The sequence below is a fragment of the Notechis scutatus genome, chromosome 4, assembly GCF_049901735.1.
Source record: "Notechis scutatus isolate UNSWTSFEM ecotype Mainland chromosome 4, rNotScu1.2, whole genome shotgun sequence".
Classification (NCBI taxonomy): Eukaryota; Metazoa; Chordata; class Lepidosauria; order Squamata; family Elapidae; genus Notechis; species Notechis scutatus.
Window position 1 is genome coordinate 20,857,614 of NC_142012.1, and position 24,032 is coordinate 20,881,645.

Consider the following 24,032-nt stretch of genomic DNA (forward strand, 5'->3'; position numbering starts at 1 on the left):
ACTAGGATGCCAAAGGCCCCTAAATAGGACAGGCTGCTTAAAAGCATTTTGCTGTGAAAATAATCCTATCTCCACATAATTATACTGAATATAAATGAAAACTGAAACATAAAGAATTACATGTATATTGTCTGATTTTTTTTCACTCATTGTGCATTTGTACAATAGGTTCCAGGTTCAGTTCCACATTTTCTATTTGCATAGTAACAGGAATGATCCTACTGCAGGTGAGGATTTGGATATGCTGCCTCTTATTGGCTCAAGGTTCTATTTTCTATTGGCTCTTTTCATTCACTCCTTACTAGGCCTAGAAAAAGCCAAAGCCAATATTTGGTTTTTTTAAAAATTGCCATTAAGACTATAGGCAACTGAATGGGTTCCTTCCTGAAAACCTTTTAAACCTGTAAACTATCTGTTCAATCTGGTTTGTTCAACACACTCTAGAACCCTTTTTGGCCTACTTTAATGTTAATGTTGGATGGGAGTTTTTATAAAATTTAATGAATGAACCTGAGACCTTAGTCCATTATTTCTTCATGCCTCTTCTTTAAGAACTTACTTGTTGGTATACCTTTACTACCTCCTATTAGTGACCAAGCTTTCAATGAAGAAGTGGTTTGTTCGTTCAGGCTAGAAACCTGCTATGAACAGAGTTACCAAGTTCTTAACAGCAACTATTGCTATGAGAAGTAATTCTGTCATGCAAAAAGTCATTTTATTTTTTTATCCAAATTTTGTTATATTTTATTCTTTGTTTGTCCTCTGTGCAGATAAGTAAGGCTGCAGAAACATATTCACACTGAACATGTAATCATTTTTCTCTTCTTCCTTTTAAATTTCTTAAGGTTGGGAGAATCTTTGGAATATAGCATGGAAACCAAGACTAATGGCTACACAGGAGAAAAGCACAATAGATATTCTGTTGATCAAATTTTCTTCTGTAAATGTAATAAATTGTTTTTATAGCATAGCAGGACTAACTCAAATATAAACTGAGAATACTTTAAAAATATCTGATTTTTTTAATCCCATTGAATAAAAGGTATCTGATTAGCATAAGACTTGTTTGCCCAACAGATTAAACTGTATTTGACAAACACACTTATATTGACATAGTATGCCAAAACAAACCACATTAACTTGATGGCTTAATTTGACTTACAGTTTTTGTTTAAACATTATGAATTGTAAACTCTGATTTAGGATTTAAGAGAATTTTAGTCTCTGTGCTGTTGCTTCCATGTACTGTGCTAGTATCTGAATGTGTTTGGGCAAATAATTAGATACAGTCTATTCACACTGAAAATAGTTTTATTTTGATATAAGTCTGATATTAGGTACATTACAAATTAAAATTTTATTTTTTTATTCCTAACCATAAATGTACAGATAAATAAAATAAGATTTCTTTTGTAAGATGCCATTCTAAATTTTAAAGGATTTTTGTTACTGGGCATCTTTGACAGATTTTTAAAGCTTGGTTTGAAAACATTATCAGGTCTTCCAAGAATTAACACTGAAGTCCATTTATATTTTTAAAGCAGACAAAACAGATCAAACAAATTCTAAATGTATTTACTTGAAAATAAATTTATTTATACTCAGGGAGCACCCCTTCCAACTAAAACCTGCATATTTAATCAAGTTTTATAAAACCTCATGAACAAACTACAGATTGTCTGATTGTTATGTGAAGGGTTAGCAAATAGTTAAGAAATGTCTGTTGGTAAGACCTCTCTATTATTTCACTTTATTCAAATGGAAAAATAAGTATAGCTTTAGCAAAAAAGCAAATCTACACACGTTTAATTAACACTAGATTCTGTAAGAACTACTAGAGCAGGGGTGTCAAACTCACAGCCCAAGGGCTGGATGAGTCACGTGCTGGCCCTACCCCCGCCTGGTTTAGCGAAGAGGGAAAAAAAGTCCTGATATGTCACATGACAATGTGAGTTTGACACCACTGTTCTAGATGGTGAAATCCGAAGTTTCATGAGCAAATGTTTGCCCATATGACCAAACTGTTTTCTTCCTGTGTTACATGAATATCTCCTTCAGAAAATTTGTTTAGAGTTTGAGAGAAATTTAGAAGGAAAAGAGAATTGACTTGCTCTTCGTTCTGATTGTTCCTCATCCAGAATGTTCTCCCATATACAAACATAGACATTTGAACATATCTGAAAAACCTGAACTAGCACTAAAATCGGCTAATGACATGATATGAAACCACAGATTGAGGTTCTTATTGCAAACTATCATTATGAGCATAGGTAATATTTACTGAAGAATTTGCACACAACCTTTACACTGAGCAATCCACCATTAAGATTCTGTTTTTCTACTTTCTCTTTGCAAGTGATGTATCCTTTCAGTGGGCAAGATTATCAAGAAAAGGAATGACAATTTCTAGGAAATGTTTCTTGTCATGACATCCAAATCCCTACTACTTGTCCTATCCTCTGCACATGTTTAGTCATACAATATTATACAATCACAAGTTGGAGGTATGATACTAGGAAATACATACAGCAATACGCAGATGCATACATACATACCTAGTCATTTATAAGAGCAGCAGTTCCCAAACCAAAAGACTTCGGTGCAGTGAAAAGAAATAAAGAAAATATATAACCTAACAAAATAAATAAATATAAATATGCAACCTTAACATAATCCTTAATGTAAGGCATATTGTTTTTAAATCAAAATTCTAACAAAGCTGGCATATGATCTAGAGATGTGCTGTTATTCAGCAAATCAGAAAATCTGTTGTAAATCAGAAAAACTGTTGTAATCTAAATCTTTGAGGCCCTAATTTATTAGGCACTTTTGTAGAGTGGCCTGTATTAATTTCCATGGGGCTGATTTGGAAAAGCCCATCCAGAAACCTAAGCAGGTGATTTGTGTTCACAAAAAGCAATCATCCATGTTTTAGCACATGCTTAAACGTTCATGTAAGGTTGCTATTAATAGAATTTTTATGCCTGTAAAAGATTCTTGTACTGCAAGATCTGCCTATCATATCAAATATGATTGTCCCTCAATTGCTCCATTTATTTTGATGGATTGTTTCTTGATGTATTAGAAGAGAGCTTTTGATATTTGTTTTAAATTATTTTGAAATAAGAATATTTTGTATTTTTTAGTAGCAGAAGTCCAGTTTGGTTTTGCTAAGGATTATAGCTCATTAAATCATAGCCACATTGTCTCGTGCAGTTATCCCTAATGCTTTGAAAACTGGAAACAGTATTGTATACTGCAGCATTTAAAGCAGTGAAGCAGTAAGCAGAGATTGTAACTGACATTCTAAAGAAAGAAACAACAGCTTGAAACTGTTCTTTTTTAATATATCAAAGCAACTTAAAAGAAGCCAGTAACCCTTCCATTCATGAAACATTTAGGTCAAAGGAATACAAAATGCCCTAACTCTAAACTAAAGTAACCTGTAGAATGGAAAATAGAACTGGACAATTTGCAAGAGAACTATAAACATATCTTCCAACTTTTTATTCATTCAAAAGAAGTTCATCTTTGGCTGGAATAGCTGTGATGGTGAAAGACTTTTTAAAATTATTTTTCCTTTGTTCTTTAACTAATATAAACCCCTTTATTTTTTCCAAAACTAAAAAAAAAATGATTTGGTAATAAAATGAGTAAATTGAGATTAGGGTGTTCATGGAAATGATTTAACGCTTCTGTACCTGGAAAAGTTCCGTCATCAAATTTATAGTCCTTGTGACTATTTTCAAGTAAAAATAAAAAGTGTAAGGCAATCAGGTCACAGCCCAATTAAATCAGCACGTTAAAGAATATACGTTCTTTAATAATGAAGATAAAACTTAGTTATGTCATCAGTAAATCCTGATTAAAATGATAGTTGAAAGCTATGTTTAAAGTGAAATACTGTCCATGTTTTCAATTATTACTAATGCTATTTAATATGCTTTCCACTTATTAATCCTAGAGGAAAATACCTCTAGCAAAATAAATGTTCTTGAAAATTGAAGCTTAATTATGTATCCATTTCATATATAGCAAATATTATCCCAATTCTAGAAACATAAAGGAAGGTATGATGCAAATAACCATCATAATTTACTACGTCCTTAACCCTGACCAGAGGGATAAATTAATACAATTTGTAAGTATAAGCATTCTAGTATATATCTGCACATAAATAGGGCTAATTAGTCTGTTATAAACTAGTAGTTCACCCTTGGAGATCCAAATCTCATATATTATTTGAGAACGTTCCATTAATTTCACCGTTTTATTTCAGCACTGTGGGCTTGGATTTTAGAGGCACAATTTGAACAAGCAGGCTTTCTACTACTCTTACTAGCAATTTTCTAAGCACCTGCTTTTAAGAGATTAAGATAAAGTATTACTGTATATTGTGAGCTGCAGCAGGTGAGAAAAATCAATATAAAGAGAGTCACTTTCAAATACAACTTCCTAATGAAAATGCATCTTTAGATCCAAGCCCATAGATTGATTATGGAAATCTTGAAAATCAGCTAACAAATGAAAGTTACCAAGTATTTTTGATGACCACAGAAGTGTCTTATATACATTCAGCTTATTTACTGGCTAAACTGCAGGTTTTCAAAGCTTTCTCTATCAATGCAGAATCTGTTAAATTCCAGTACCATGAATGCATTTAACTTCAGATTACTTGGAAAATTTGTCCAAGTTTGCTTAATGATTTTTGAACATGTTATTGTAAAAATTTATCACACAACATTTAGTTAGGCTCCTGTGCAGTTCCAATATGCAATTCAAATAAAAATAATCGTGTGGAAGTTATGAAACTATCTACACTTGCAATCATGAATTTATAGAAAATATTGAATTCATTGTAACTTCTTTACTTGGAATTAAGTGAAGGAGCATTTATGAGACATTAGGTGATCTAAATTGATTTTAGAACCAATTTACAAAATTTTGAATATTCACATTTTAAATAATTGATTTACCATGTTTTCTATTTCTGTCCTTACCATTTCTTTCTATGAGGAACAGATAGAGACCAAGGTTGGTGTATTCATATGGAACTTAAGGTTATAATGATATTAAGTTTAGCACAAAATTAAAAACAATTTTTTTGCAACTCTAAAGCCTGAGTGATCTTCAAAATAAGCTGAATTCATTAATGAAATAGATAACTAAAATTACAGGGAATCTGTATTGTTTATTCCTCTATAAAACTGAAGACATAACTAAAATAATTTGACAGAATCTTACATATACTATTTATCTAACAATTTGACTGCAGATGAAGGAAAATAAGATTACAGTAGGCTTGCTTTTTTCAGTGAAGTTCATAACTGAATTTCATTTTTAAACTAATTCAGAACAACAAAGAAACTTGCTATCTAACAAATGTTCTAATGGGAATGTTCCCAGAATGCTTTTTTTACCCAAAACTCATTTCACATTTCTCTCTTTTTACAAAAATGTTGAAATACTATTAAAATAGCAGTTCTGAAACAATGTGGCTTTATACTTATCTGTTTAAAAGAAAAGCCCCTCACATATTGGTTAGGCTTTTGTTCCCTAGCAGTAATGAAACTGTTCATGTGACCTTATGAGTCAGTACTAAGAAATTTAAGCGCCACCTATGAACAATTACAGGTTTTCAAAACTAAACTTTATAGGTAGCAGACCACAATGCAAGTTATTTCACTGAAATAAGTCTGAAGTACTATCTTTCAGTTAAAAATGGCATCCTTATTTTACAGTGATGTGCCGATTCATGTGAAAGCTACTTTCTAGTCTATCCCACATTGGCTGTAAAAAATAAATATTTTTCTGTATTAGTTATATGGTAGCTTATAAACATATAAATTCAGTTCTGAAATTCCATGTCTTATCTTCAGTTCTTTCAAAATCACATTAAATTTAAACTGGCAAAAGTGGTTATATAAGCAGTATGTCATAAATGATCTTTAGATCACTTTTATCGTTAGTGCCAACCCTTCATATACATGTGACCTGAACTTGCTACAGTATGACTTTATCTAACATCCTTGAACAAGACCATGCCTTCTATTAATATTGATGACAACAATTCAGAAATAAGATGAACCAACTAACCACAAAATAAAGGCACAAGGCTGAACTTTAAGAACAACTGTCTTAACTGATTTTTGATAGCAAAATAGAAATTGGAGCTGATTAAAAAAAATTATTGGATGATTATTATTTAAATAAAAGTGAAATAAAAATCAAACTAAGGAGGAGCCTGAAAAACAGCTTTTGCTTAATTGATTTCTTTTGGAATACCAAAATATTCTGCTATTAGGAACTCAAGTACATTCAATATGCAACATTTCTCTCTTCCAGCACCGATCTTAATTTTGTTAATGAGGAGAAAATAAATGAAAAAAGAAACCTAAAACCTCAATTTTCTTTAGTTCCACCTACCTGACATCTGAATAATAATGTAGTCATATTATTTATTCCACCTATTAAGATTGAAACTTTTAATATTCTAAATGCCTTCAGATGTCCATAACATTTTTATATACATATAAGTAATTGTCTCACATATATTTACATGGCAAGTATTTGAATAAGAGAACCACTACATCTACATTTCTAGTGGAAGTGCTTGTCCAAAATGCTTTCTTTCTTGTGGAAAAGTTCAGAAGTTTTGGGAGTAAAATATTAAGGACAATTCAATGATGCAAACAATCGTTGTCCTATGTTTCAGACTACACAAAGAGGCTATTAAATGATACTGAAACTTCAGGGTAAGGTTTTGGAAATAGCTACAGAGTGAATTTTTTACATCTCTCCTTTTCAGTTGTCATGATGAAATAGTATTTTTCTTAGAAAGCATGTACTTCAAGCAGTATAGGTCAAAAATTTAGCTCATCCTCCTCGATAGATACTGGTTAATCGTTCTAGCTCTTTGCAGTTGTCCATGGAAATAGCTTCTGCTTTCTTTCGTAGGCGATCATCCCGATAAATTTTTGCTGCATAGAGTAAATCGGTTTCTTTAAAAATAAATGAAAAAATATGTCAGAAAATCAAATTTAAACAGCTTCTTCCCCAGTCTAGGTTCTTCCACATATTGCCAAGTAACAAAATGGTCTCTTCTATTTCATAATCTATAATCTATTTACTTTTTAATGTGAAATATTTTTATATCTGTTTTCATTAAAAATAGAAATGGATAAAGGGAATATTATCATTCCATTAAATATAGCTTGTAGATTTTGACAGAGAAAAAGATGCCCATCCAAATTATGAATAATAGAAATGTTGCTTTGATCTTAATCTTCTACATGTTGCTTTAAATATGTTTTACTTATTTTTTACTATGATGTAAATTTACAGATAGATTTCTGTATATATATCATAATCAGTTATTCAACTGAATACAGAAACTACCCATTTGCTTGGACTGAACTTCAGTTTATATCTCCATCAACTCAAGCAGATTAACCATAAAAAGAATTAGGGTTAGGTGCTATATGAAACCTCTGGTTGACCTTATTCAATAATTGTATGTAATTACTAAAATGTGCATTTTAATATGTAAGATAGAATTCTGCAAACAAAATATAAATAAATGCAGGAAAATCAGTAGAAATTCAACTCTACTTTCTGAAAGAAGCTTAGCAGCTGAACCAATGATTAATATAAAATATAGCTTCAACTGTACAGCACCAGAATATTAACAAAATTGTAGCCTCTCAATTTCTTGCCTTGCAAATAACAACTCACATAGCAATTAAACCTATAACTGAAAGGTACCCAGAAAACCAACTTTATTCAACCACGCTTGAAAGTGGCTTATAAACCACTTGGTTAGGAAGTGCATATATGCTATTAGTTATTGCTATTATTATTATTACTATTGGAATTGAGTTCAAATGTTTCATTAGGAATTGCTACAGAATCATCTCTCCTAAGCAGCATGTAATTATGCTTTTTTTCATTAGAAACATGCCTTGTGCATAGTTCATGTCTTTAGCTGGTAAGTATGCAAAGAGAGAAAATAAGGCTTCACCAAGCATCTTGACTACAATTTCCAATACAGAAGAAAAATGTCATTCATCAAACTTCTACCAAATGGGATTCTGTACAACTCTTTTTCTTCATCAGCAATCATTATCTTGTTCAAACGGTAACAAATGATAGTAAAAAATAGCATTGAACTTTTACAATGACCAAAATGTTAAAAGCTATGCTGTTTGGAAGAAGTTAATAGATACTGCAAGGATGCAACAGTAGTGAGGAAAAATGCTTCTTGGCCACCAATGCTACAATGCTTCCGAGGGACTTATAGTTTACATGACCTTCTCAAGAGTTTTTACTCCATTATTCCATACTCTAGTGCTTTCAAAGAACTAAATTAATAGAAGGCAGTTCTACACAAATTAGTTTAACAATATACAGAAAAGTTATCAATAGTAGCCATGGTTAAAATGTAGTACTGCAGACTACTTCTGCTGCCTGTTGGCTGCCTGCAATATGGCGGTTTGACTCTCACCAGGCTAAAGGGTGGTTTGAATCTCACCAGGCCTTCCATCCTTCTGAGGTTGGTAAAATGAGGATCCAGATTGTTGGGGGCAATAGGCTGACTCTGGAAACCTCTTAGGGAGGGCTGTAAAGCACTGTGAAGTGGTACATAAGTTTAAACACTATTGCTATTTTTATCCTCATATTTGAAAAAAAAAAAAGGGGAGGGGGAGGCAAAATGAAGAGAATCACGAAGTAATCATGACTGAGGTAAAACAGAACTGGAAATTTTGTAAATGATACATGGAACTTACGTAACCTCTAGTTTTATATAAAATGCCAAAAAGGTAGTGCTAGAAGAATTCAACTGATATAATCTCTGTGAATTATGGACAATTTGGAGGGATTTTTTCTCCAACAATCCAGCCAAGATTGCTCAGGAAATTCCCCACTACTTCTTTATAGTTATATTTGAGAAAATGTTCAATGTCAGCTGTTAAAACTTACTTTGTTGTCTTTCCTTCCAACAGTTATTTCGAATATTTGAAACATAGTCTTCTTCTACACTCTTTTCCAGCTTTTGCAAATTTAGACCTTTGTATTCATTTTTAAAGTCCTTGTTGACATAATAAACAACACCCAGATTTTCTGTCTGCATCTGGATAGTCTGCCCTGAACTCCTGTAAAGAGATTCGATATCAACTGTCAGCATGGGTGCATTCTTCAAAGTCTACAGTTAGTAAAGAAAAGCAAGAAGACTTTCAAATCTATAATGTACATTATTCATTTACTATTTAATTTCCAAGCAAATAATTACTGCTGCAAATCTAGAAATCCACTAATATTGCATTAGTTATTCACTGCCTCAATAATTATGAGGCCAATTCCGGTTGCAAGGCTTCGGCGGCGGCAGGAATCCGCTTTTCTGCGGGTCCCTGCTGCGCTCACCGCTGAGGTACCCCCGATCCAACTGGATTTGGGGGTTGTCGCTGCCCCGAAGAGGCAGCGGAAGACAGAGGAGATCCGGGCAGGGGTCTGGGGATATCGCACCCCCCCTCCCCAGCCGTCTAGACTCCTTTTTCCTGAGGCGGTGGAGCGGCTGTCAGAAATGGCAGCCATAAAGGAATCTTCAACTGGATAAGACTGTGCAGAAGGAAGACAGAAGGAGACGTTTTCTTGGCTGAACAGGGACATTAAGTTACTTTTTTTTTTTTTAAAACAAGTTTTATTTTTCAAGACAAACAATACATAAATACACATAAACACAAGTTACTTTTAAAACACTCTGGAAACCTGACTTTTGGATTGATACATTTGTTTCCAAAAAAAGTTGCTACAGCAGCGAAAGTGCTGAAGGAAAGTTCACTCCCCTTCCTTACGGAGAAAGCAAATGAGCACAGAAAAACCTGCTTCTTTAAGGTAAAAACAAGCTCTTTGTTATAAGTGGGAAGGAGAGGACTAAAAAAAATCTTTAAAAACTGATTGGAGGAGACGCTTTGAAGATTATAAGACCAACAACTAATTGCAATACGGCTTTAAAATATATTTGGGATTTTGCCCCAGGAAAAGTTGCAAAGAGAAGAAGAGGAAATAATCTCTGGCTGTTTGGATTGTTTGATAACTTTGATATTTGCAAATTACTTTAAGACTAAAAACATCTGGGTTGTTCTTAAAAATTTACAATGGCACCATCTGTGGATCAACTAAAAATGGAATATGAAAAATTAAGAGAACAAAGTGGCAAGAATTCATTGGGAGCTGTCTTCCACTTTTTAGAAATGGCGGTTTCTATGTACCAGCAAATACTTGACGAAGAAGGAGAAGAAGAAGAAGAAAAGGAAGCCATTTTTAATGGACAAAAAAGTTTGATTAAGAAACAAAATAGGAAGAGAGGAAGGAAAAATGAGAATTTAAGATTCAATAAAACCAAGAAAAAGAAAAATAAGGTGAAAAAAAGGTACAATGTTAGAAAGCAATTGAAAAGAGAATTATAACAGAGAGGGGAAGCTAAAAAGGTGGAGGTTAGAAGAGGGGGGGGGGCAAAAGGATCAGACTGGAGAAGAAAGGGAGGGAAAAAGGGAAAAGAAGCCACGGTCTGAAACAAGATATCTTTTTTATAGATAAAGGATAAAGAATAGTGTATAATTTAAGAAAGATTCTGCAAGAGTACATAAGATAGTATTGTAGTATTTGCATTTGAAATAGTCTATTGGAATACTATAAGATTTAACAAAATATTAAAATATTAAAATGTTTTATAATGATAGATTTCAATATTTAATAAAATATTAAAGAGAATGTGTAAAATGATTAATGCTTAGTTATACTATTAAATAGAATTAGAATGGAAATTATATACTTAACTATATTATAAGTTTATTATTCTTTTTTTCCCCAAAATGCAACATGTAGAATGTACTAAGCAGAATCAGGATAGAAATTATGTATTATTTTAAGTGTTACTTTAGGGAAAGGCGTCACACCTTAAAAGTGATTACAGGGGAAATTCTTTGCTAAAGAGAAGAGATAAATAGATGATTGGAAAAGAACGGACAAAAGATACAAACATAATGATTTTGAAATAAGATGAAATAAACAAATTATAATTAAGAGAGTGAAAAGAAGGGAGAAGTTATATAGAAAATATAGAATGGTTAATAAGATATGAATGGTATATAAGGTGAGCATGAATTTGATTTAGGTCTGTAAAAAAAGATGTAACCCCGGGCTAAGCCACTTTTCAAAAGAAGTTTTATGTTTTGTGTTTTGGTTAGCTATGTTTTGATTGTGAATTAATAAAACCTTGGAGGAATAAAACTAAAGGGAGAGAAATTTGGAAAAGACATGTATAAATAATAATTAAGAAGGTTTTATCTTTTTATGTCTTGTTTTATGTTCTGTATTTTGTGTGTTTATGCTTGATGGAGAATTAATAAAACCTTGATAGAAAGAAATATAATTGAATAAAAGTGAAGGGAGAAACAATGAGAAATTTGGAAAAGATATATATGTGTTTAAATGGAAATGTGATAATGTGGAACTATGCTTTAAAAAATAATGCTTTATTTGCCTTGTTAAAACTTATAAGTAATTTTTGAGAAAGGAGGTTTTATACTTTGATGTCTTATGTTTTGTTTGTTTTTAAAATCAATAAAAATTTGTTTAAAAAATAATAATAATTATGAGGCCAGAGGCACTATCCTAGCGTGCAATTGGAATTTAGCTTTTAATACAGCAACATTTGCCAATTACTGTTATATACAATTACATTAATCAACGTTAGTAACACTATCAGAAATAGCTACAAAAATGTATTGTTTAAAACAATTCAAACTAGCAAGTTGGTTATTTCTCACAAATGCAAACTTTCCTTCATTGCCATCACCCAGAATTCCAGTTCTAAAAATCGAACATTTGATTTTAACACAAGAGTGGCATGCAACCTTGGAGGTGACTGGTGTCTTGAAGTGCTCCTTCACTTTTTAAACTCTGTTTTTTTAAATCATGTTTTTTCATATTGTTTTATAGCTTTTACCTATAAACTGCCCAGAGTCATTCAGATAGTAAATTTGATAAACAATAAAACCATAGAATGTCTTTCGTATCTTTTTCATTTCTAACTTAAATCCATGCATGGTCACAACATTTAATTAGACAGCATCATCTACCTCCATCGTGCTATCGAGGAGACCTGGATTTTTAATTAGTTATATCAGGTTTTTAGATCAATATCTACAGTACAAAAATGTACAAAAGGAAAAGATTGCATTCCTCCTTGTTACAAAATAGGATTGTTACTGATTTGATGCATACAACAGAGAAAAAAGTGTTGCTATAAACAAGACCTAAACAATGTAGAACCAACAGAATGAATTTAAAATAGCAATTTTATAGACAAGTTGCTCTTTTGTAAAAGGACAAAGAGTCTTATGTATTTTTTAAGTATTTATGAATATATTTTGTGGACTACAATCCATTTCAGGTTCATCAAATATAGTACCAAAAAATAAATATCCTATATATACCCAGTTGTTATTTTGGGGATAGGGCCAAAGAGGGAATGGAAGGAAAGAATGGTAAAAGAAGATGCAAGAAATAAATGAGAATTATTTATAGTTGGTGACTTAACAAAGTAGGAGCGATAAAGATAATTATAAAGTATTGTTACTTACGATCTTGGATATAAGGAATAAGGAGGATTAGATACCATCAACTGGCTAAGTAAAGAAACAAAGATCAGCACAATAATTGGCATCAACTGAATGAACATGGAGAACCCTCCCTGGAAAACAAGACAACAATCGATGAAAAGAATTGCAGGATATTTTGTTATTTTTTTAAAAACTGAAAGGAATCTATCCGGCCCATAAAAGCTAAACAGAAAATGTGTATCTATAGCAGATTCCTATAAATTCATTTCTTAAAACCATCTGAAATCTGTGCATCTTAATAAATCTTGTGATATTAATAATCTATTTTTAAGTTTAATATTGTTTAATTGTAACTTACCAATGTTTAAAACCCATTACCTTGGGTTAAAATAGGCTTCCTCAAAATGTGTTCTAATCTCAACAATCTATGGTTTGCCAAATAGATGTAAAATGTTCTGAGTTCAAACAATTCCAAATTCAAAACCCTATTAGATGATTTTGCTGGTCTTCTGAACCTGAAATATTATGTTTCCTTGACATAATTGAATTTTGAAATCAGAACATTCACTATGCCCATAATTAATGTGATCCAGACTGAGAAAACAGTACAGAATAACAATCTACAAAATCAAGTCTTGAAACTGATCCAATATCATGTTCCCATATCACTAAATAGCCACAATCCAGAATTATACAGCTTTTATCAGGCTGCAATATATTAAGGTGATTAAATAAAATCTTTTAAGAATTGTTTAAAGGAAGGAGCGTAGTTCTTCAACAGAAATGTCCTTTTCAAATCCCTGTATTAAATGGAACTCCTCCCTCCCCCTCAATGGCCTCTGGTGCTTAGGGGCAACCCACGTAACCTTTATTCCTCAGAAACCACACATATGAATCCATCATGTAGATTAGACTATATTAGCACTATTAGCATTTCAATTTGTATTGTTTACTTGCACACTTATTTAATATGCAGAAAGGCACCCCAGATTAGACTGAGGAAACAGTTATTCAGAAGAAACTTACGTCACCCCTTTCATCTTCTCTTTCGTGTCCACTATGACGATGCTGATTATCGTGACTAAACCCAGACCGTCCATTAGAAAAAGAATGTACGCTTCCTATAAACAAAACCAGAGGGAACTGATGAGAACCTAAATATAAAAATAATGTTTTAGAAACCTTTTATTTGAATCTAGGAATGGTAACCTGCAGAACCTTCTCCAAGCACATCTGTCAAACCAGTTTGATGCTATTTAGATGTAGAAGACATAGAAACTTATAGCATAAACTTTAAAATAAATTTAGTGTAGCATAAAAAGAAACAAAAAATCCTTAAGCTATCTTCTGCTCTTTAATTGCAAAAAAAACCCTGAATACACTGCCATCAAACTGTATGACATTTCCTCATCCTGCATGCAATCATGCTCACTGCAATACTCAATCTTGTGAGAAATGTTAATTATCCATTTTTATGGTTGATCAAAAAGTTGCCCATCCTTGCATGAGGCAATTCAAAAGAGTTCTATTTTTGTCCTACAGCAGTTTTATAATTTATAATCTGTCAACACACATAGTATTTAATTGCTTTGCTACAATGCTACAAATGAAAGCTATTTTAGGAAAGAGTTTAAGTCAATTTTACAGATAACAAGAGCAACAAAAAGTTTGAATGTTATTTTTGTCAGCTAAACAGACCTGTTGGAAAGGCTCCTCCAAAGAACATGTTGAAGAGGTCCTCTGGGGTGATATCTGCTTCACATCCCCTGTGGAAGTTAAATCTACCATTGCCTGGCTGATTGCAGGGATCTTCGCTGCCTGTGAGATCGTACTGTTTGCGTTTTTCTGGATTACTTAACACAGCATATGCGTTTCCAATCTCTGAAGGTAGAATGTAAAAGGAAAAAAGAAAAAAATCTGAAATAAATACAGATATGACTACTGCTGTCCAGCAAGTCAAAATCAAAATGTTTGGATCAGAAAGCAAAAATTCAATATACACCCAGATAGCATGATTTGCAATATCTTTTTCCACACAACACAACAGCCATGAAAATGCAATGTGTGATTTTGCATACTGTATTTTCCCCTTTTGGGAATTGAGGAAAAAACCAAAATAAAATTTTGCTGCAATGTGCACCATTCCTGTCATCTGTTTTAAAAAATTGTGCAGCCTGAACTGCTTAGTTTTGTAATGTGTGCAAAAAATCTTGAGATGACAGAAATTCTATTTTGTACCAATTTTGTTTAAACTTACATGTAACTCTTTTTATTTAAATTGCTTTTATGTTTGTTTTCTGCACACTATCCTGGAAAATGTAGCAAGTTTCATAATATGCTACAAGTAAATAACAGAAATGAAGGTCAAAAGGTATCACCTTCCAAATAAAGTGTTAGTTTTTCCTGAAATGTGACAAACTAATTTTTGAAAAGCTTTTTTTTTTCCTTTTTGGAAGAAAGATGATGGATAGATTTTCCTGCCATATTTGATCACATTTTGCTATTTAATTTAAATATTCTATAAATCTAGAATTCCTAAGATATTTTTGCCTTCAAAAAGCATTCTTCCTGAGATGTGGAAAGTTATATTAGATCTTGGTAAACAAAAACAATTAAAAAGGCTGATATAGATGTAGCTAAATTTGGCTTAAAAACCCAAAGTAATGTTTTGAAAGATTTAGTGTTATTTGGTTCCAAAACATGGTTCCTTTTACTTCCCTTCCCTTCAGAGGGAACTCTGGATTTAGTAGGTGATCAGTGAGAAATGCAAAGCTGATTTTCTCTACCTTGTTCATCTTTCTTCTGCTACCATTTGAGCTCTCCCCTCTTTGAATCTAGCAGAATCCATTAAAGAATCTCTGAAACCCTAGACAGCATCCATCATCTTGAAAACAGATTCCTTCCAAATATATTCTAAACGACAAAGTCCATTTTTGTTATGCTGCAGCTGCAGTTTCTTTTAAAGAAGGCTAAAGTAGATTTGCTATCAAAACTGACTGTAAATAATGACTTTGTTATTTAGTGCCTGTTCTTTTTCTGTTCTTTTTCTTTTACTATGGCTTTAATTCTTAAACCCGTTTTCAAATGATTTTGTCTTACAACACACCTATTCTTCTGTTTACAACCTAGAGAGGATGTAACTGTAGCTCTTTTTTAGCATTTTCAAAAGAAATAACAACCAATGTAAAAAAAACAAACCACAAAATAGAGTGAGCAGCTGCAAAGAATGAGGATTTAAAAAACTGCAGTGAATTTCTTTTTAGAGCAGAAGGCTTGAAACCCAAAGCTGTAGCTGAATTGTTATATAGTACATTATCACAGCTTTTTCTGCAACAAAGCTGTAATACTGCCCCATATTTGCATTATGTAATTCAGTACCTATTGACAGAACTGATTTGATATACATAGTCCTCGACTTACAACAGTTCATTTAGTGACCGTTCAAAGTTACATCACTGAAAAAAGTGACATATGACCATTTTTCACACTTGCAACCGCTGCAGCATTCCCATATTCAAGCGATCAAAATTCAGATGCTTGGCAACTGGTTCATATTTATGATGGCTGCAGTGTCTCTGAGTCATGTGATCAGCTTTTATGATCTTCTGACAAGCAAAGTCAATGGGAAACCAGATTCACTTAACAACCACGTTAACTTAACAACTGCAATGATTCACTTAACAACTGTTACAAGAAAAGTCATAAAATGGGGCAAAATTCATTTAACAAATGTTTCATTTAACAAAAAATTGGACTTGGTTATTGTCGTAAAGTGAGGACTACATGTACTTCATTCATGTATTCAGAACTTACAATTTATTCAGAACCAAACACTAATGCACATTAAATCTCAAAACACAACATGAGCAGGTTACTGTTTAATTTTCAAGCTTACATAACTTTCCTACTGTTTCTAGAGCTGATATACAGCATACAGCTTATAATTAATTTTCTTTCGCCAACTCAGGCTGACTAACTTCTTTGCAAAGGTTGAGTATGCTTGATGGAATCAAGTATCCAACAGTAGAATGAAAACCAACAGGTACTTGGCCAATACATCTGTAAGTATGCTAACTGAATTTTCCTCATAGTAGAATGGACAGGTCATTTTGGGCAAACAAAAGACTGAAGTTGGACTGAACTTTTATCCTCACACATATTATTTTTTAATTGCCATTAGAATAAATTTCTGGATACATCCTGCTTTAAAAAGATGTATAAGTAACGTAATCAGTAGGTCAGCAGTGATAGCTAGTTCTGCCTTGGAGCATTTCCTTATAAAAGAATAATGAAATATTACTTTTAAAAGCTTCTGTTGCTCCCGGTGCATGATTTTTGTCAGGGTGAAACTTCAGAGCAAGCTTTCTATAAGCTTTCTTCAAGTCTTCTTCACCTGCATCTTTTGACACTCCAAGGACCTCATAGTAATTCTTACATATTTTTATGCTGCAGAATAACAAGAAGTAATTCTTTAGAGACCAAACATTAATGCACATTAAATCTCAAAACACAACATGAGCAGTTTAATTTTCAAGCTTACATAACTTTCCTACTGTTTCTAGAGCTGATATTTTTACCTTAGACTTCACACTTATTTTACCAGGTATGCTCTAGCAGATATCTATAGCACTATGATTTCAACTAAATCTTTATAACTGAGATGCAAGTGCCTGTGGTTAACAACAACGAACACTTTTCAGAGGTTAAAATTTATTTATGTAAGATTGATTGGGAAACAATTACCATTTTTTCCCAAAGTCTTGCAAATATTTAAACCCATACATAAAAGTATGTTTTAATATATTTAATTTATTTTCTTGATAGATTAAAGCATCTAGAAAATAGGTGCATCCAGATTCAGTCACCTGACAAAGTTACATGAGTTGTATTTTTAATGTTATTCAACATTATCAATACTATTAGTATTATCTTCATTGTTAATTAAAGTATTATCAGGTCAGTGATGCAACAACTAAGAAAGATGTTTCAAACACTAGAAACTATAAAATAAAGAACACCCAAGGGATAGATAGCACGACTATTCCAGAATGGACCAGAGTAAGTCAGTTCAGAAGGAAAGGTTTCATGTCTTCTCTCTCAGAGAAACAGCACTTTATTTTATTGTAATATAATATAACAAAACTTTGTTTTATTCATAAAAATAATGGATTAGGGAGTTAGTTGAAGTCGAGTGAGCAAAACATTACTAGTTAGTTGTGAAGATGCTTTTTCTTTATTAGAAAACCAAGTTCATTTTTTAGAAGTCTGAAATGAAAGACTCCTATGACATTATCAGATTTCCTTTGCAACAACCAAAAGAGCACCCCTTTGTTCTCTTCTTATTCTTCATGCATAACTGCTTCATACTTATGCAATCAGTAAAGAACTATTGCATCTTTCCCAGCTCCCGCTTGAGTCAAACTGTCACTGAGCAACACTCAGTTGAAGAGCTACAACAATCTGAAAGGGAGCACTGTCTCTTGTGTATAGGACACAGCAGAGAAGAAAACAAGTCTACGTTGGGTGCTTATATTTGTGCCTACCCATACATTATTAGAAGGGAGAAGAGCAAAATAGGCTAAACTCAGGCACATGGAATTGATTAGCTGTCCTATTTTCTCTTACATTTCTTATTACTACCACTTAGAGACTGAGCAACGTGTTCCACGTATTGTTGAAATACTTCTAAAAATATTTTCTGCTTGAAAACAAGACAAACCAATGTTGGTGTGGCAATAAAGAGTATTATATTGCAAATGATAAATGTAAGGCAAAATTCTTACTCAGTTACGAAACTCACTGGATAACTTCATTCTGTTTACTACCATGTTACTCAGGGTTGCTCTGACATTAAAATCATCATTGTAAGAAACATAATTTCCCTAAAATTGTTGAAAAAAGATCAGGACAAACTTGTAGCTAGTGTACAATGAAACAGTTTAAAGCACATTTTTGTGCTAAATCGGGTATTTTTTAATTTACCTATAGACATTTTTTTAAAATTTAATTTTTACATTAATGAAGTGTTATAGAGCAATCAATACCTTTGTACTCCTTCAATTTGCTCCTTGGTGTAAGTCTTGCCAAGTTCACCTGCAGCAGATGCACTGCTGTCCTTCATGCTGTTAGTTTTACTTTTATCATTCTTACTTGCTGGTTTTCGACAGTGAGTACCACTTCCAGCAGCACTCCCATTTTTCATAATTGCCTCCAATAACACTAAAGAGAAAAAAAAGTGAAAATGAAACATTCAAATATTCCCATCACTTATGCCAGTTCTAAGAGAAGATACAAAAGTCAAGTGTTCATGTAGAAATGCACATACATACACAGAGTACCACTGTACATTGTTTATAAATAAATTGAGAAGGGTTTCATGCTCCAATCTTTAATAACGTAGGGATATACATTTTTTTAAAAAAAAAAATCTGACTTTTATCTAGTTATAGTACTTGCTTTTGCTAGCACAAGTCTATATTTGTTTACTTAAAAGTAATTATCACTGGGTACAATGAGTCTATCCCCTGAGTAAGCATGCATAGATTTGTAGGCTTACTCTTTCTGAAAAGAAACAACAAAGAACATCAGCCTCTTCTCTTACAATAAATGTAGGCACTGCCAATCATCTAGGAGACATTTGTAACATTTAATACCCAAGTGGTTGCACAGTCATTTCATATAATCTAAATCACTGTAAGAGGTATATGATCATTTATTAATGAATTTTTTTTTAATGACATAGTAAATATAAACAATTTATGTAAAAGCAGCCCATATTCATCAAGCTAGAAATTCTGAGAGAGGGCATGTTGGAGAAATTTTTCACATATAAGTAAGTGTATAGTTAAACCATTTAAAGTAATTGTCATGTAGCTACAAGTTAAAATTAGGCTAGTAATAAAAGAAAACCAAGGCTAACTATAAAAATCTGTGTAACAATTGAGTTTATTTATAATGTATTAATTTAACATTAACAGACTTGTGTAAATGCATGATTACATGAACAATGCACATATGAATGAAATTTGAGATAATGAAGTTATTTAATTTAATCACATATGTGTGGAGTAGCCAATGCAGTTATAGAATTTTTAAATTTAATGAACTAAATGAAATATTCTCATTTCATTGCTTGCTATCAAGGTGTTAACATAATGTAACTTTGAAAATGAATTACTATCTAGATAAGGATCTGAGCTAATGAAATATTTGGCAATTGTAGTGTCAGTTTTAAGATTCCTAATTTAAAATATGTTAACTGTAAATTGTTTCTTGTTGTAGTAAAAAGATTAAGATACAATCTACTGCTGTACCCTGAATGTCATACAATTAACAGCTTATCAAATACATTTAGCACCATGGTGAATTTCTCTTTTTGTTAACCTAAGGCATCCCATATATTTTTACTCATGCCTTCACCCAGTATGCAATTATTAGTTCGCTTATTTGATTCAGATACATCATGCAGCTTATGCCACAGCTCAAGATGGCAATCAGTATTCTACTTTTCTTCACACAGGTAGTCCTCACTTGGGTCTTGTGGTTAAGGTATCAGGGTAAAAATCAAGAGACCACAAGCTCTAATCCTACCTTAGGCATGAAAGCTGGCTGGGTGACTTTGGGCCAGTCAGTCTTTCTCAGCCCACAATGTCAAGCTTGGGCAACAAGATGATTGGTCAATTTCACACACAACCAGTGGATCAACACTTAGTTGATTACAAAAAAAAAAAGCAAGAAAAACACTACAAATGGAAAAGCTATTCCTCACTTACTGACATCAATTGGGACCAGCAACTCCAATGCTAGGTGATGTGGTTGTTAATTGAAACTTCACATGACCATGACCAACTTACAACTGCGGTGGCTCTTAAGCAAATCACTGTGGTTGTTCATTGCAAGGTCATGTGACCATGACTTGCAACTTACTGTTGGATTCTGCACTGACTTTACTTGTGGGAAGCCAGCAGGGAATGTTGCAAATAATGATGGGATGTTACAACTATTGTAAAAGTTGCTAGTTGCCAAGTGCTCCAATCATGTCTATGAGAACATGGGGATGTTGTGACAGCCTCAAATTCAAAGGGCTGGTCATAAACCCTACTTTTTCAACACCACTGTAGCTTCAAACAGTCTCTGAAGAAACAGTTGGAAAACAATGACTAGCTCTGAGGTGTACTGAGCTAAGAGAGAGCGACTTCCCGAAAGACACCCAGTGAGCTTCTATGATAGATGGTAGACTAGAGCTTGGTCTTCTGCTCCTTCCTAGTTGAGCACCTTCACCACTAGAGCACACTAGACTGAATAAGCTTTAGCATACACTATGTATGATGATTTAAACTAAATTTTGCTTTAGCTAATCTATGTTTTAAACTTACAGGGCTTTGAATGACATAAGGATAGAGACGGAAAACTCCATCTATAATCCATTTATAATAAGTGGAAGAAAACCTAACCGTTTTAAATAACTGCTTCAAATAACAGCTTGAGATAAAAATATTAGCTGGTTTTAATGCTGATCCTTACCTGCTAATTTCTATCAATATAACTACTACTATAAATAGTAGCAGCTTACAATCTTTAAAGGAAGAAGCATTATTGATATCTCCAACAATGCTATTGTAGTATGTTCATCAACAACTCAGAAAGTACAAGTCATATTAATAGGATTGAAATCATTAATTTAAACTCAAATATTTTTGAGAGCTCCAAATAATTTGAGAATTAAAAAAAAACAGCACCTCGAATATACCCAATAAATTTTTCTTAATATATCTCATTCACTTTTCTCCCTTTCCCTTTCCCAAGTGAAAACCATAAACTATAATCAAAGAATAACACATTTTCAAGCAATATATTCAAAACTAGAATGAAAATGTTAATAAACCTTTTTATTCTTATGATGCCTTTGATGTGTTTCAACAATTATATGCCTCTGTAATTGTCAGCTGGTGAATTTGCTTGACTGTGAAATTGCAAATTTAGACATTTGTTTGGATGTTGTATTATAAAACTATTTTGGAGTTTAACTGAAGTTATAACGTTTTCTTAAAAAGTCTATATTAACCTATATTTCAAGTTGGCCCTCAAGACAAAATGGAGTACAAGAAAGACTAGATAACTCATCCTTCCACAGCAAGAACATCAAAAAAGGGGAGAAATGTGAATCAAATGAGAGTATCACTGATAGGAGAGTGGAAAATACAAAACGTTGCAAGAACACTAAAGTACTTTACACATAAACATAGTTCACTGAAACTGATGAGTTTGCACATTTCATTACATCAGTGGTTATGTTCACATGAAATAGCTATCCACAGTTAATTTAATCCATTAAATTGTTTGCTGTAGTGGTTAAAATGCTAGATTAGAAGCTGGGAAATGTGAATTCTAGTCCATTCTTAGAACACCTGGGTGACTTTGGGCCAGATAACAGGAGGTGGGAACAATTGTGTAGACCACCTTGAGTTGTATAAATAAACGTGCAATATAAATCTAATAATAAAAACTATGGTTTAGTAGGTTATCCAAATTTTGTGAGCTCATAAACACACCATATCACTAATTAACTAATAAACAGTCTTTGTTAGGTTACCAGCATTGATTATGTCCTTGTTAATGTAGCATTGCTTGCTAATATCAAGATAATATTGTTATTATCACTATCAACTATCCAAGATAGTTTTGGCACATTTTGGCCAATATGCCACAATTGCAACCAAAGACAAGTTTAACCCCAAAGTATGTTCACACTACTTTAAGTAAGCTATGATCTCTAAACTGAATATTATTTTATAAGCCAATAAGCTTTGGGTCTGCATTCTACTAATTATAAAGAAAACACAAAATAATACAAATACATTTAGAATATAAATTTATGAAAGAACAGTAAATGGGTAGACAAGACTTTAAAAGGGAGTGTTGAAATGGTATCTGGCCACAGTACAAGGAAAAATGGTTTGCATTGAAAAAAAGGTATGGAAAGGTATACTGAAGGGTAATAATATAAACTAGATTTAGTTATATCTCCCTTTATTTTTCTCATGGCTTAATTATTTGTTAGAATAAATAACTTTATTAGAGAGCCTCAGTGGCAAATTGGTTACAGCGCAGTATTCCAAGCTACTTCTGCTGTTGAACCAGGGTCTGATTTTTGGCTTACAGTATCGCAAAGGACAAGCCAAAATGTTGCTTTTAGGAAGCTATGGTTTACTTTACAGCTTTAGGGGGTTGAACGTGGGTTAGTCTACGAAGGATAGCTTATCTAAGGACCTTGTTTAAGAGCCTCGATGCTGATGAAGCTTCGGCCTGTTCCTCGCTCTCCCACCTCATCTGGGGTAAAGACCCCGGCCCCGGCCCGGCCACCCAGGAAGGAAGAGAAGGAGCGCGCGAGGCCATCGTCCCTTAACCGAGACTGACGTATCTCAAGCGGCGGGGATGCTCCGCAAGGAAAGGACTCCGGGCTGGCTATTACCGGCTCCCCGCCGGCCTTAGGGCGACCCGTGCTTACCCTTGGCGGTCTCTGTCGGATAGAGCTTCTGGGCCTTATTGAGGAAACGCAGCGCCCGTTCTCGGTTGCCGGTTTCCAGGGCCTCTCGCGCGATCCCGATGCATTTTTCCGCCTCGTCCCGGTTCCCTTCCATGGGCTTTTCTTTCCGCCGCCTCCGCCCGCCGCAGCGCAGAGAAAAGGGGCCTGACGGGGCCAGAGCGGCGGGGCCAGCCGGACGGGCGCCGAGGAAACCGGGCGCCGGGGCTGACTCGGCGGCGACGCCTTCGCTCGCACGGCCTTAAGGCTCACTTTAGGCCGCTGCCGCCGGCGCTCCTCTGGCACATCGTCCTCCCTTCCCCAGGACCCGGTGCCCGCAAACGTCGCGGCGGCCTGAGACAAACAGCGGATCCGCTACTGCTCCTCTCGCTTCCGGGAAGCGCTGCAGCCGGTAGCGGAGCTGCCTTTGCGCACGCGCCGCCGGGACTGCCTGGATTAAAACGCAGGTTCTGCTCGCTGCTCGGTCGGTTTCCCACACGGAGCCCGTGGTCGTTACAGCTCGCCAGTCAGGCCTGCTCCGTTTGCTTGTAAAGTGCTGAGTTTTAATCCAACTCCGCTTTTTAAAAGGTTTCAACGGTTCAAGTTCTCGTCAGCCTTTGCTTATTCTTAGTGGACTAACACTGTCATTTTTACAATTGATTTTGCTCTTGAGGTATTTGCAAGCTGCCTTAAATTTGGTTTTACTAGCAGTATTAAGAGGGTGCTACTACCCAAAATTTATTTTTGACCTTCGCCTAAGTATCTCCAAAACTTTTCCAGGTGCTTGAAGCAAGATAGCAGATACCAGGGAACAGCTTTGGTAGTTAAAAAAAAAAAAAAAGCAAACTTTCTAACACCAGTTTAACGTTATTTCTTCATGTTTCAGG

General features: G+C 33.8%; 1 protein-coding gene across 1 annotated transcript; it reads right to left on the reverse strand.

The window, feature by feature from the left end:
• Positions 1 to 1,293: 1,293 nt before the first annotated feature.
• On the reverse strand, positions 1,294 to 23,582 carry DNAJB14 (DnaJ heat shock protein family (Hsp40) member B14). The gene is made up of 8 exons (XM_026672690.2): positions 23,131 to 23,582; positions 18,668 to 18,842; positions 16,924 to 17,069; positions 14,322 to 14,504; positions 13,650 to 13,744; positions 12,645 to 12,754; positions 8,980 to 9,152; positions 1,294 to 7,001 (listed from the first exon to the last, which is right to left on the reverse strand). The coding sequence occupies exons 1-8, from the start codon at positions 23,261 to 23,263 to the stop codon at positions 6,877 to 6,879; spliced, it is 1,140 nt and encodes a 379-aa protein (XP_026528475.1). The 5' UTR covers positions 23,264 to 23,582; the 3' UTR covers positions 1,294 to 6,876.
• Positions 23,583 to 24,032: the final 450 nt, after the last annotated feature.